The sequence below is a fragment of the Trichoplusia ni genome, chromosome 5 (assembly GCF_003590095.1).
Source record: "Trichoplusia ni isolate ovarian cell line Hi5 chromosome 5, tn1, whole genome shotgun sequence".
Lineage (NCBI taxonomy): Eukaryota > Metazoa > Arthropoda > Insecta > Lepidoptera > Noctuidae > Trichoplusia > Trichoplusia ni.
The window spans coordinates 18,377,454-18,391,653 of NC_039482.1; the positions used below are offsets into that span (position 1 = coordinate 18,377,454).

General features: G+C 35.7%; 1 protein-coding gene across 1 annotated transcript; it reads right to left on the minus strand.

The window, feature by feature from the left end:
* Window positions 1–11,410: 11,410 nt before the first annotated feature.
* LOC113493872 lies at window positions 11,411–12,854 on the minus strand. The gene is made up of 2 exons (XM_026871904.1): window positions 12,271–12,854; window positions 11,411–11,759 (listed from the first exon to the last, which is right to left on the minus strand). Exons 1-2 carry the CDS (start codon window positions 12,848–12,850, stop codon window positions 11,686–11,688), a joined length of 654 nt encoding a protein of 217 aa, XP_026727705.1. The 5' UTR covers window positions 12,851–12,854; the 3' UTR covers window positions 11,411–11,685.
* Window positions 12,855–14,200: the final 1,346 nt, after the last annotated feature.

The window sequence follows — 14,200 nt, forward strand, 5'->3', positions numbered from 1 at the left end:
AATATTGATTTTGAGTCGACAACATATATCCGCAAAATTCGGATTATAGAGAATTTCGTTAAATTCCGATGGCAACAAACAAACCGCTCAAGTCGCCATCTTTGCCGTTGAAGTTTTGCAGTGATTTTTTTTAATTATGCGGTTGATGTAGATATACGAACTCTTTTGATATCACAAATAGACACTTTTCTTTTTGCTCTTTGAGGTTTCAGTAATTTTTCATTAATAAATTGAAAGCGGTGTCGTGTGTACCTAGGAATGGTTATATAGCGCAACTTTGGGGAGCACCTATGTCTTGCGGTTGATCGCGATAGTTTTGTTGAGTTGTTTCATATACCGATAAACTGTGCATCTATTGAAACTAATATTATGAATCCGAAAATTGCTCTGTCTGTCTGTCTCGCTTTCACGCCAATCCTACTGAACCGATTGTATTGAAATTTGACAGATAGCCTGATGGAAACGGGGACCACCGAACGCTATAAACTGAAGTCCACGCTACAGCTAGTGTTTAAATAATCCTAATAATTTTAAACTTCATAGAGCATAAAGTATTCAGTATATTATAATATAATATTACTTAATGAACTATTGGTTGGGGTGGGGCCCTCTGTGAACGCTGACTTATTTCCAGCGTTTCCTTAATAATTAATGTATGTTTCATTGTAAAAAAGTGACAGCGTGTATTCAATGTAAATTGACTTTTAACTAGTGCTACTTGATTTTAAATACTTTCTTGCCGACATGATTCTCACAAGAAATACTCAAAACTAAACAATTACTATAAACCGAATACAGTTTCACACCTTGTTTAGCAAGTGAGTTACTTAACTACTATCGTAAAGGTATTTGTCGATACCATCTGTCAAATTTGTGACTCATGGTACCGTTTTCATAGAGAAACCACCGCAAAACGTTACGCGCTCGCTACTCGCTGTCGAAGACGTTTTGAATGTTTCGATAGGTTTTATTTGCCAACTCATACTACCGATTTTAGTTTGTCAAGTGACCGCTAGGGGCGCTGAACATTTTGTCATAGATATTTTTTACGCAGACGCTAGCGAGCCCGGTCGCTCAAAACTCATGGTAGAGGTACTGATGGCTAACGTATCATAAAGTCAAAGTTTCATAAATATAACATTGTTCTAATTGCAAAAACACAACCGACTTCAAATAAAAAACTACTGAGGAAAACTTGACTAAATTCGTCTGGAGCAAAATGGCAACATATACGATAAAACAAAAAAAAACAGTTAAAACCTTTCCATTCAGTGCCCTTTAATGAGGCTTAAAACATTAAAAAAGACCTTCGAATGCAAAACCTATAACTTTTTGAAGTCGGTTAACCAAACTCGCCGCATACAGCCTTACGCATTTTATTTTACTTAAATTACTTGTTCAGTCCCCGAAACAAAGCTACAGAGACTTTTCCAACAATTCTAGAAATGAAACAAGGACTAACTACTAAAGTTCATACTAATAAACTAGCATATCTCAGTTATTCAGTTAAAACTTCCCTCGGAGCTCTAATTAATGTGATTGTGTAACAATGTGCGTCGCTACCCGGATGCGAGTTGGGATTGCTCGCAATAAATTGGATTGTCTCTAAGCAAATTATCATTATATTCGCGATTAATTCTTTATGTTATATACGCTTCTTTTTTTACAAATATTATACACGGTGATTTTTTAGTCGTCTTACAAAAGAAGCCCAGTTCATGTATCCGACGTAAAAAAGACGCGATTATTATTTTTTTATCATCAACTAAGATAATACGTACAAAGAAAAATTAAACAAGAGAAATCTGACATATTCTCTTAAAAATGATAAAAACGCCGCCGCCCGCGCCCCTCACCATTGTTACAAGGCTCGGACCGCACTCGCAATAGAGCTGTGTTTCTACAAAAACTACGAATTGCATCATAATATTGAATAAAAATTGCATTTTAAATTTTATTAAAATCTCAAATACCTATTTTTTTATCATGAACGTGTTCTAGTCATTGGATACATGAACTAGGCTGCTTTTGTAAGACGACTAAAAAATCACGGTGTATAACAGAAATAAAGTAAATAGTTTTAAACCACTCTTATAAGTCAGTGCATGTGACTCCAAATTTAGTGAAAAGAGTTTTGTATTAATGAATGTTTGAGGGCTATGTCAAACATGAAATGTCAAAATACTACGTGCTAAGTTTACATTTTAATATGTTCAAAATAATTTAGTTATTCTTTTATATTTAATTATGATAGAACCTATGAAATACGACACTAATAATAGCGCCTGACTCAGTAATTAAGGCTTACCTTTGATGGATTCCGAATTGATCTTAAAAATGAAAGATATTTTTAAGATAATAAAAATAATTATAAAACGTGGCTTAAACAAGTCTTTAAACTTTTAGTTTTATCTGATACAGTCGTATCAATGAGGAAATAACAAAAATCATAAACTGTAACAATTAGTTGAAGCTGATAAATCAACTACTATCTACACTATATTACGAATTTGCTACTGAAAAACCGGTCCTAATCTGATTTAAATAAAATCCACAATTTTAAAGCCCCACTTATAATACAAACTACATTATTTCAACATCAAGTAAAACAGTCACGTTTTACATTGAATTTACGTAAAATAATGCAACTAGACCAACGGCATTAGAACGTACTAACTACAAAAAGTATTTTACTCATTCAATTGGAAATAGTAAATTGAAAATTCAAGAAAAACTTGACTAGAAAACCTGTCTGATTCTATTTTTTACATAAAGTCTCTACCTAAAAGTTTGACCGTTAATTGTGCTTCACCGCAGTTCATAATCGTTTGAAGCAAAGGTTTTGGTTAAATAACCCTATTAAAATATAAAGATTTTCGAAATCAATAAAAGCTTGTCAAATATTACTTACCTCTGTTGGTCAATTTAGAAAACTCTTGGACTCATTTAGTCTAGAAACTGGCCCAAAATAACCTATGCAATGGGGTGTTTTCCTGAACCAAAAGTACTTACTACTTACTCCATCTTAACCTCAGTCCCGTAGGTTTGAAACCTTGAAAATATATTTTGAATGATCTTCTCATCTCGACACATTTTCTGGTGTTTCATATCCTCCTGCAGTGAATGGTTTAAATATACTAGCCCATTGAATTGTGTTCTTAAAGACGGGAAAGAATAATAAGAAAAAAATAAAAATAAACATTTCCTTTTAAAAAATTACATAGATATTTTTTGTTGAATAATTCTTTCCGTTTTTTAACTACGTATTTATAAAGAAAAAGGGAAGATATTTAATTGTATGTTTACAACCATCTGTTTCTCCTGATTTTCAATATTTCTTGAGTGTTATCGTTCTTTTTTTTAAGTAACTGAAGTAACTTTCTTAGGCCATGGCTTTTTATAAATCCTACACGTGCTCACAGCCTTTCTAATAAGACTATGTCGATCAGAGTTGTATATTTGTGAGAATAAAGTTAAAAAGAATATATTTTTACATTAGATCAAAATTAGTTCATTTTTAATAAATATTTATTCCATCACATGTCCTTTGAAAATGTATATTTATACGAAATAATTTAAATCCCTTTCAGTCGATTGATAGTACAGTCGATAGCACAGGACAAAGACGAAACTAAAACGATTCCGAATGTTCATCAGAGCGAAAACTGATAGGTACAGTCACACACAGTTCAATAGTACTCTAAACAACATAATATACACGTTTTTAGGATATTTGAATACTATTTTGCTAAAAATTGTGACTAAATTTTAGGTTTCACATTTTCAAAATTATATTTTAGATCCATTTTATTTTTATGTTTGGGAATAAGTATTACATTGATAAATTTGCATTAAAAATCACCTTCATAATAAAAAAGTTCAAAAACTTCGAAAACGCTACGATTGCCTACGCCGCACAAACGTAGCGCTACGTTGGCGCTGATTGCTACGACGTAGTATTCTACTACGTCGTAGCAATCAGCCATACTCCATAACTAAACAGCTTAGTTCTTTCAATTCATATAAATTCTAGGCTACGACTATTCATTACAGACACGGTTCTCAAGTTTCTTACTTCAAATCATTCGGGATAACAAACATTTTGTCACATACAAGGACTGAATGAAACTTATCCCAGAAAAGCGGATTGTGAGGGACGGATTTAGTTAAACGCAAAGTTAGACCACCTCTGTAAGAAACCTCCTTTGGGATACTGCCTTATTTATTTAGTAGGACATCTGATCTACTTTTACTTGACGAATGTTGTTTTCGTGTGGTTTTTGGTTTAATTTGTAAGTTTTTATTGTGTTGTCTTTTTGATAGTATTTATAAAAGACAAGTCGAACTTGTTAAATAACTTTTTGTTTCCTCTCTTCTGTGTTTTCGTGAACATCAGTCTTCTTATGATGTTTTGAAGGGTTCAATGGCCAGATTTTGATGCTTAAGGCTATAAATTCCATTCTTAAAATATCACTTTTTCAAAGAAAATTGTAGTTTGTTAGATATTTTGATATTCGTTAAAGAAACTTTATGAGGAATCCTAGTATCTTAAAATAGGACTCTATTGGGAAACTCAGAATTGAAAGCGACTTTATTAAAGCTAGTACCTTCTTCAAAAAGAGGTCATTGATCAACCGTCCCTATCGGGGGAGAAAACGGTAACTGTCACTGCTCAAACCTGATCCGCCATGCTTCTTCATCGTGTTTTTGTATCGGCGCATGGTCATGTGTTGCAATTCTACATTCATCGACCGCGGAATTTCACCAGCCAATGAGGATAGGCGAGTCACTTTCCTGTACTGTATGAAGGCCGAATTATAGAAACAAGAGCCTACTCGCCTCATACTCGTAAACATCTACTACATCTGCGTTTAAATGTAATAGAACAAAGTCCATAGACCAGATCTAACATCAATAAAAGTCACTTGACAACAGTTCGGCAGAAGTTTAATAACAAGTAACATATTTAACAAGCTTAGTTTGAGGACCCAAGAGACTCGTCTCAAGGTTAGGTTAGAGCTCATCGTTCAAACTCGAAGTACTTTCTAGAAACACTTTCGGTATATTCGTGATGTTTAGTTGGAAATAAGTCTTGGTATTAGGAAATGTTTTGATTCTCTTTATTTTTGACTGACAGTTGTATTTTTTATGAGGCTACTTTTGGAGGCAGGAATTTTGAAAAGCGCGTCTTTTTCACACTCTAGACATTTTTTTTTTTTTAAGGTCTTGTTGCCTAGTATTTCATACCATTAATACAATTGACTGGCCTATTGGTCTAGTGGTAGGTGGCTCCGACTGATGTACAAGAGGGAGTGAGTTCGATTCCCATCCATAACAAATCTTTGTGCGATGAACAAGATCATGTGTTCTGTGTCAGAGCGTATATCTATCAGGTTTTATCTATATCTATTCATTTTCAAATATATATCAATTTACTAGTTTCATTGTGACTTTTGCCTGCTTTTGAACTTAGGTGGCGTTATGTGAGTTTTGTGTAATATAATAATTAGATCTGGAGAAACAGCGCTATTTAGACTATGTTTAGAATACCGTTGTTAAAGCGAGACAGCAATACTTAGATTTCATGTTTCTTCCACAATGATGAAATAGTACCCCGGTAGCCGAAGTTAAACACATGAAGCCTTGCATTTGGAAATGTTTAGAGCAAATACCATCAATGGACGTATCAGGAAATGATTCAATTACTTAATTGGATACAAGAAAGCGATCTCCAATTCAATGAGGGGATGTGCTTTATCAAATTAAGTGTTTAGTGAGAGGACTGCTATTCCAATGTGTGGTATTGAATAGCAATGCATTTCTCTCATCAAAATTTAGATAGATAGGTGATGTAGTATAGTAATTTTGAGAAACTTTATTCGCACTGAATTAAGCTGAAATACTTACGTGGGTAGAATATCTATGAGATAATATATTACACTAATATTGTAAAAGAGAAAGTATGTGTGTGCTTGTGTTTATTGATGTTTGTCCCTTCTTTGCTGATATGTATGGAGTTTTTTTAAAAAACGACTCTCGCAGTAAATAATGTAATCGTTGTGTCGCGGGGGTTTTACAAACATACGAATCACTTCCACAATGACAACCGGACTCAGAACAAGCATTTGTGGATCACAAAAATACTTGTCCTACGCGGAGATCGAACCTGCGACACGACGTGTACAGTGGTGACCTCAACCACTCGGCTATTCGTGCAGTCAATAGCTAGATGACACTTTAGATTAACACATAAACTGCTTTTATAAGGCTTCGTTAAAATAAGGTTTTGTTGTTGCAGCGTATATTGGTGAAAACATCAACATATTTCGTAAAATAGATTTCAGATCATCGCAGCATAGCTGCATAGCAAAATCTGGTGGTGAATACCGCCCTTACATATCATATCGTGGCTTTTCTTATCCACGAAACCAACAAACCAACGGTGTTTCTGCAAAAAGCGCGGCCTCCGAGCTTTGCATATCACCGCAACTTTTAACTATCGTAACAATATCAACAAATGCAGATACAAATCAATTTACCACACTGATGAATAATAAATCATTTTGCTTCGTTTAAAATAAAAAAGAAAAACATTTTCTATTCAAACGAAATATAAATGCATAAAACACATTCGTATAAATAAAATACTTGTTTATTTAGCAGTGCGCTGCGCACACTAGATTCCATATTTTAGTGAAACAAAGCTACAAATAATAAAGTGAAATATTTTATTTAAAAAGTTGCTTTATCGTTATAGTCAGTTTCATAACGCGTTATTTGGGGTTCCTTTTGGAAAGGCTTAAAACACTTTTTTTTTTATAAAACGACTTCCGCACTAAGGAAATTAATCCTTGTGTCGCGGGGGGTTTACAAACGTACAACTCACATGCACAAAGACACCCAGACTCAGAACAACATTTGTGGAATACACAAATGCAAGTCCTACGCGGGGATCGAACCCGCGACACGACGCGCACAGTGGGTTTGGCATGGTGACCTCAACCACTCGGCTGTCCGTGCAGTCTAAACTAAAGCTACGCTGTTTGTCCGTCTGCATGTCTGTCCATCCGTCTGTCATCAGGCTGTATTTCATGAGTAAAGATAGCTAAATGGTAGAAATTTTATAGATAATGTATTTCTGTTGCTACCATGATAATAAATAAACACTAACGGCTAGCAGGGAAATACAAAATAGGTATAATTTAATGCCAATTTTTCTTCATGCTCTTCTTACGGAACCCTCGGTGTCGCAAATCCTGCTCGCACTTGACCGTTTTTAATAAATCTCGTACAGTACGTGTATTGTTTAAAAGACATTTAAAATAGCTTAGTAACAGAGCTGGTTTCTACAAAAATGGAATTTTCAATTTTCTCTCTTTCATTTTAATGTCTTTAGTACACATTTCTAACCGCTGACGGGCAAAATCTCTATTTTATGGTCATTTATATGAAACTGTGATGATAAAAAGATAAACCGGAAATCATAAAGGTTGATAATACATATATGTGGTTTCGGATTCCTCTATTTCTGAGTTACTGCTGTCTGTCTGTACGGCCGTCATCTGGCTGTATCCCAAGACCATTGACATTTTTATAGATGATGTATTTATTACCGCTATTAGATCAAATAAAGATCGAGGTTAAAAACGGTTATTCTGTTAACAAACAACGAATTTGTTTCTTTTATCCTATTTTTATGGAACTCTGTAAATCGCGAGCGTCCGTTCTTGGCCGGTTCTTTTTATCGACTGGTTTCAAAATAACAATAGCTAGTGAAAAACAGTTCGCCACTTAGTACTTTTGTTTTTTTGCGGTTGTGAAAGCAAGATAGAAGAATTAACAGCACAGAGCGTCATTACGTCATACGATTTGAAACTAAACATTCGTAGGAGAAAAGAGCCAGTGAAACTGAATTATTTCAAAACGTATATTAGTACCAGCTCCAGTAGAACCAGCTCTTCTTCAATTCCCACGAATGTATTAAAATCAGCCTATTTATTTCCCACTGCTGAGCATAGGACTTTTTCCTTATAGGAAAGGGTAGAGCGTTGTGCATCACCACGCTAGCTCACTGCTAGAAGTTTAAGATTCCATTACGTGGAATCAATTTGTCAGTGGTGTCCATTTGAAAGAAAAACACACAAAAATATAAAAAAAACGGTATGGTACAGAAAAGTGACGCCATATTGCCTTCCGTTTCATTGTTGTCCACTTACTTTCTAGTCGCACCTAAAGATGTTTTACTTCAATAATAAAACGTTACCTACTGTTCGCGAGTTAAACACACGTAACAAATAAAACGTACTACGTTATTTCTACGTTTCGATAAGTGAAATTAAATATCTGTCCGTCTGTCAGCCCCTTTTTCTTTTACGTGATCAAACCTTCTTTTTCAATCTAGCAAATGGTTGGCTTACTTTTGTATCAAGAATATAAATATAGAGTGTTGTGAATGAACATGTATTTTCGTATAGTATAGTAGTTTTATATGGTTTTACTGTTACAAAAACATTTGATCGTTATTTTCTTATTTAGGTATTAATAAAGTTTCTCAAAAGCTATGGTTTTGTAACGAAATCTCGTTGTTTTCACAAACATTCAAATCACTTGCACAAAGACTCAGAATGAGCATTCTTAGAACTTACAAATGCAAGTCCTACGCGGGGCTCAAACTCGCGATTGTGTAATAACTTGTGACGTATGAATATAAGATTAAATACGATATAAAATACCACATGACAGGAATAAAGTCAAAAGCTATAATATAATAAAAAATCGCGTTCTTCGGCAATTCTACTCAGTTAAAATACAGAAATTCCCAAACCTGTGTCAACATAGAACATTAATTTCTAAATCAAATGTAATAAAATTCATACAAACATTAACAAAAAATACGCTTAAATTGTCAAAACAAATATTTATTTTCTATTGCCCGCTCTTTGCTGGATAATCTTGAGTAACTTAATTTGTTAAGGACAACGTAGGGAGCCTATTCACAAGTGACTTGATCTCTTACTCCATTACACGATTATCTTAGTTGATTAAACCGCCTTCCACTTTCCTTTTTAGTTTAGTATAAAATATTCTTAAGGATAAAATGAGGAATAAAGATCTTGGTAAAGGTCAGGGGAGCAAGTATACATCAGGCAGTTGTTTTTCTTTGCTTTTTTTAAGTCTGTCCTGCAATTAAATACAATTTCATAGCGGGACAGTCTTAAAAAATATTTCTTATATCGCTAGTGGTTGGAAAGACACTCGGGCACTGATCAAGCGCTCTTGGATCATACAAATGTTCTACGTGGGGTTCATATCTGTGATAATTTTCTCATAGTGGACCTGGTGTCTATGTATATTATGGTGGCGATCTATATTTCTCGGCTATATCTATATTATCGGTTCAGACAAATACATAATAATAGGTTTTGTAGTGTAGAGTTTTTGTGTGTGAATGCAATAAACTCAATAACTATTATACGCAATTTCTTACAGTTCTCAGAAATTTATACAGAAGTGAGTATGAAAGTATAAAAAAAAATAGTATGTTTGTACCTTTCCCAGTGACATATTTCTTTAAAATTCAGTATTTAATCGATCAGCAAGGATTCGGCGTAAACTACCAATATTAAATAATCTTGAATTTTGGAATTTAGATGAAGTTAGCACTTCAGCAAACATAAACTGTCGCTAGATACGAAATAAGGTCAACTAACACGTATCGTTACGTTTTTAGTTAGCACTAGGTTATCAACAGTAACTAAGACATTAAACATAACACAAAAATACTCTTTATTTTTCAGCAGAATTCGAAATTAACCAATCAGCATAAATGGAGATTTTAACTTTGAAATTCGTAAACCGTAGTTTCAATTTACGACGCAAATGCACGCCAAAACTTAGTTCCAATTTTTAATCAGAAAGAAATGGAAGTGAGTTCCTTGGAATTACTGCGGAAAACGTAGACAGTTATTAAGGCAGCACTTATAATACTTTTCTTATCATCATCGGCCTAGCCTTTTCCCAACTATGTTGGGGTCGGCTACCAGTCCAACCGGTTTCAGCCAGTGTTTTACAAGGAGCGACTGCCTATCTGACCTCCTCATCCCAGTTACCTGGGCAACACGATACTCCTTTCTTAGATTGGTTGTCAGACTTTTCAAGCTTCTGACTACCTTGTAACGACTGTTAAAGATGTAGGAATAACAGCCGGGACCCACAATTTAACGTGCCTTCCGAAACACGGAGGAACTCGTTATGACAAAGATGGTCACCCATCTACGGACCATCATCATTCATCTTTGTGTTAGACAACATACTATAAACTGCTTTTTCATCGTCATCGGTGAAGTCGAAGCTATTGCTTATTGCACCATCCAAATGGAATGCGCTTTACCTTAATATAACTAATTCTATAAGTATGAAGGACATACTTTGGTATGATTGCAACGCATTGCCATACATCGACAAAAAAACGCAGATGACGTAACACGGCGGTCCAGGTTTAGACAGTGAAAGTCTGTCACTACTAGTTCCCTCCCCCGGAGGATAGCTGGTCATAGATTACTCGACCGCTTTACCAAAAAAAGAGTTTTCCTAATTTAACAAAGCTAAAATACGTGCTTGAATGTTTTAATTTAACTAACTGACGCCAAATAAATCTGTATCTCAAGTTAGAATAGAACCAGGAAAACATACATATTCAAAGCCATTATCAATGCTACAAAGAAAGCATACATTCCACTACACACGTCATCAGGAAAATCTCGTGTATACCAAACAAAAGACACAATTACCGAATGCATAATTAAATAAGCTTAATTAATTCCCCCACTAATGAACTATTCGAATAAATACAAGTGATTACTAGATGGTAAATGATAGGTCGTAAATGCACGTACAAAGTAGAATTGCCTCATTGTTTTATTCTGATTCAGACCTTGTACCACGAGATCTTGATATGGAACTGATGTCGCTCTACGCAGTGTAGCGCGCTATCTCGTTTTTACGCAGACCACAGTTTCGCTGTAAGAGTTCATGGTACACGCCCTGATTGCGTTTTAACATTTTTAATTACTTTAGTATTCAGCGAACAAATAACAAACGGTAATTGGTTTATTTTCTCCTAATTGGTTAGGGCGTCTATGGGTTACATATTAACACAGTCCAGGAAATGAAATGAAATGAAATCATTTATTCTGCAAATAGGATATTTCATCACTTTTACCTGAGAACGCTGGAGCCGACATTTCCTATCTGACTACCCTGAGAAGAAATGTCGAAACAAACTCAGAGGTCGTAATCTCTTTTAAAGTCCAGACAGTTTTAAAATGAGAGTAAAGTGTGTAAACTAATGCAAAGTATTTCAATGGAATGGATAATAATATACCTGCATAAGGTTTATACTTACAAATATATATATTGTTACAAATAGAAACACAGAATGGTTTTTTAAAAAGATTTAATCGGCCACCGGCCGTACAAATTAAATAAAGAAAGAAAATTATAATTTTAGGGTAATTCAAAATAACGACGATCGCTAATAATTCGGACAGAGCTTCCGCACTCTACGACGACCGATGAGCAAATGGGCGAGTGTCACCAGGCACCCTCCTTTTATAGTGTTGCCATTTTTGGTTAGATTTTTCCTCTAATACGGCTTCTCCTGACGGGGCTGCGTGCTCGAAGCCCTCAGCAAGAACTTGAGGATGGTCCAGCAACACCCTCCACGTTTAACGGCGGTTCTTGGTCATCATCCTCGATTTCTGTGAAGATACACACATTCTAAGAAACATGCTTATGTACATCGCATATCAGCAGTTGATTTGATTTCAATAAGTGTGATCACAAAAGCGTAAGATTATGTACCAGATAACATGAGTTGAATAACGCTACATATTAGCGTTTCAAATCATAGGTTTTACACAGGTCTGTTCCCACGCAACCGAATACCCCGCACATACTCTCGTGTGCGACAGGATTTATATCAGTCTCTAGTGGGTCACCCCAGATACCTAATAAGGGCTGGATTTACACAGGTCTGTTGTCGGTTGCGCCACCGACTCACCCCAGAAACCACCAGTGTCAGGGTCCCCCCAATACCAGGCGCACAGGATTTACATGGGTCTTTTCCACTGAACACCACATATTATCATACACATCACAGTAACTAATAGTCTGGTTCATATATATTGCTAAGAAATATTGAAAAGAGTATGTAAACTTAACTCAGCAAACATAATAGCAATCACTCAATAAATGCAAAACAATAGGTACCTTCAAAAAATGCAGCACAAGTTTCGGGTGTCCATTCACCCTTCCACAACACCATGTACGTGGCAGCTGCCTGACTGGTCTTTCCATAAGCTCCAGCCAATAATTGGACCTCATATCTATCGTTAGGGAGGAGCTTGATAACCTTATACGGACCTCTCATGCCACTATCCAACTTTCCTGTACTCTGGGAGCTTTTAATCACGTAAACTAAATCATTAACTTGAAACTTTTTAGGCGGTTTCCTATTTTTATTTACGTAAGAATCTTGTTTATCTTTATTTTCGCGAATGAGTTCTTCCGCACGTTGCCGTCTTATTTCGCGGATTGCATCACGGTTCGGGTTCGAACCCTCGCAAGTTATGTCCTTAATCAAAGAGTGTATTATAGGTGTAGTAGAATCAGTGCCAATAAGAAGATTTAGTGATGAATATTGTGTAGTCCTATGTTTAGTGATATTTAAGACTAATTGAAGTTTCCATAATATTTTGGACCAATCATTTTTGTTATAGTTTACTTCGACTCTTATCATGTTTAAAACTGTACGGCAATAACGTTCTACTTGTCCATTTTCCTGATGCATTTCAGGGGAAACAAAATGCACTTCTATTCCGTAATTAGAAATCCAATGAATGAACTCATGATTATCAAACATGCGACTTCTATCGCAAACTAGTCTTTTAAAAGTACCAAACAATGATATAATTTGAGTTATTACGCGTTTCAGCTCGTTACAATCTTGTCTCGGTAAGGGATAAAGTAAGCAATATTTAGTATATGCTTCAACTACGATAAGTACGTGTTTATGACCGTCACATTCTCGCAGGGGACCGAGAACATCCGCGTGAATTGTATCAAAGGGTACTGGAACCTTTCCCCAAGAAGATATTGGTTGCAAGGGTGCGCGAGGAATATGCTTATGTGAAATGCATACTACGCAATGTGTGACATATTTGCTAACAAATCGTCTAAGACCGGGGAACCAAAAGTGTCGCAGGATCAGATCAGCGGTTTTGTCTACACCAATGTGTTCATGCTCGTCATGGAAAACGCGTAATAAACTTAAACGAAATGCCTTTGGTACATAACACAAGAATCGCGCTTGCTCGCCGGTCACGTCATACTTATAGTACAAGACGTCATCGCGTTTTACATAACGCGTGTTATCTAATTGACCATTATTTAATTTTTCAAGTAACGTTAATGTCTCCTCGTCACCTGCCTGAGCAACCTGAGCCCAATTTTTTGGTTTTTGAACAATATCAATAATGTTGACCGGATTCCTACTCAAGTAATCTACATGTGACATTAGTGCGCCTTTACGATATTCTAGTGAGAATTCAAAGTCCTGCATATACATCCACCACCTTGCAACTCTGGGTTGGAGATCCTTCTTACGTTGTGTCATTTTTAATGCATTACAATCTGTTATTATTTTGAACGATATTCCAATCAAATATTGCCTAAAATGTTGTAATGATTTCACTACCGCGAGGATCTCCAACTCATAGCTGTGATATTTCGATTCCGCACCGGCGGTCAACTTGCTAAAATAAGAAACTACTCGCCTACGACCGTCTCTATGTACTTGCATAAGGATTCCACCGTAACCGATAGAACTGGCATCTGTGTGCAGCTCAGTTGCCAATTCGGGGTCGAATATGGCTAAAATTGGTTCATTGGTTAAATATGCAATGATGCCTTGACGTGCGGCTTCGTGTTCATCACTCCAATTAAAGTTTATACCTTTTCTAGTTAGCGCAGCGATTTGTGCCGTCTTTATCGCGTAATTAGGAATGTACCTACGAAAGTATCCTGCTAGACCAAGAAATTGGCGGACCTGTTTGACATTGCTCGGTCGTGGTGATTTAACCAATGCATCAATTTTATAATTGCTCGGTCTAACCTGACCATCTTTTATGACCCTACCTAG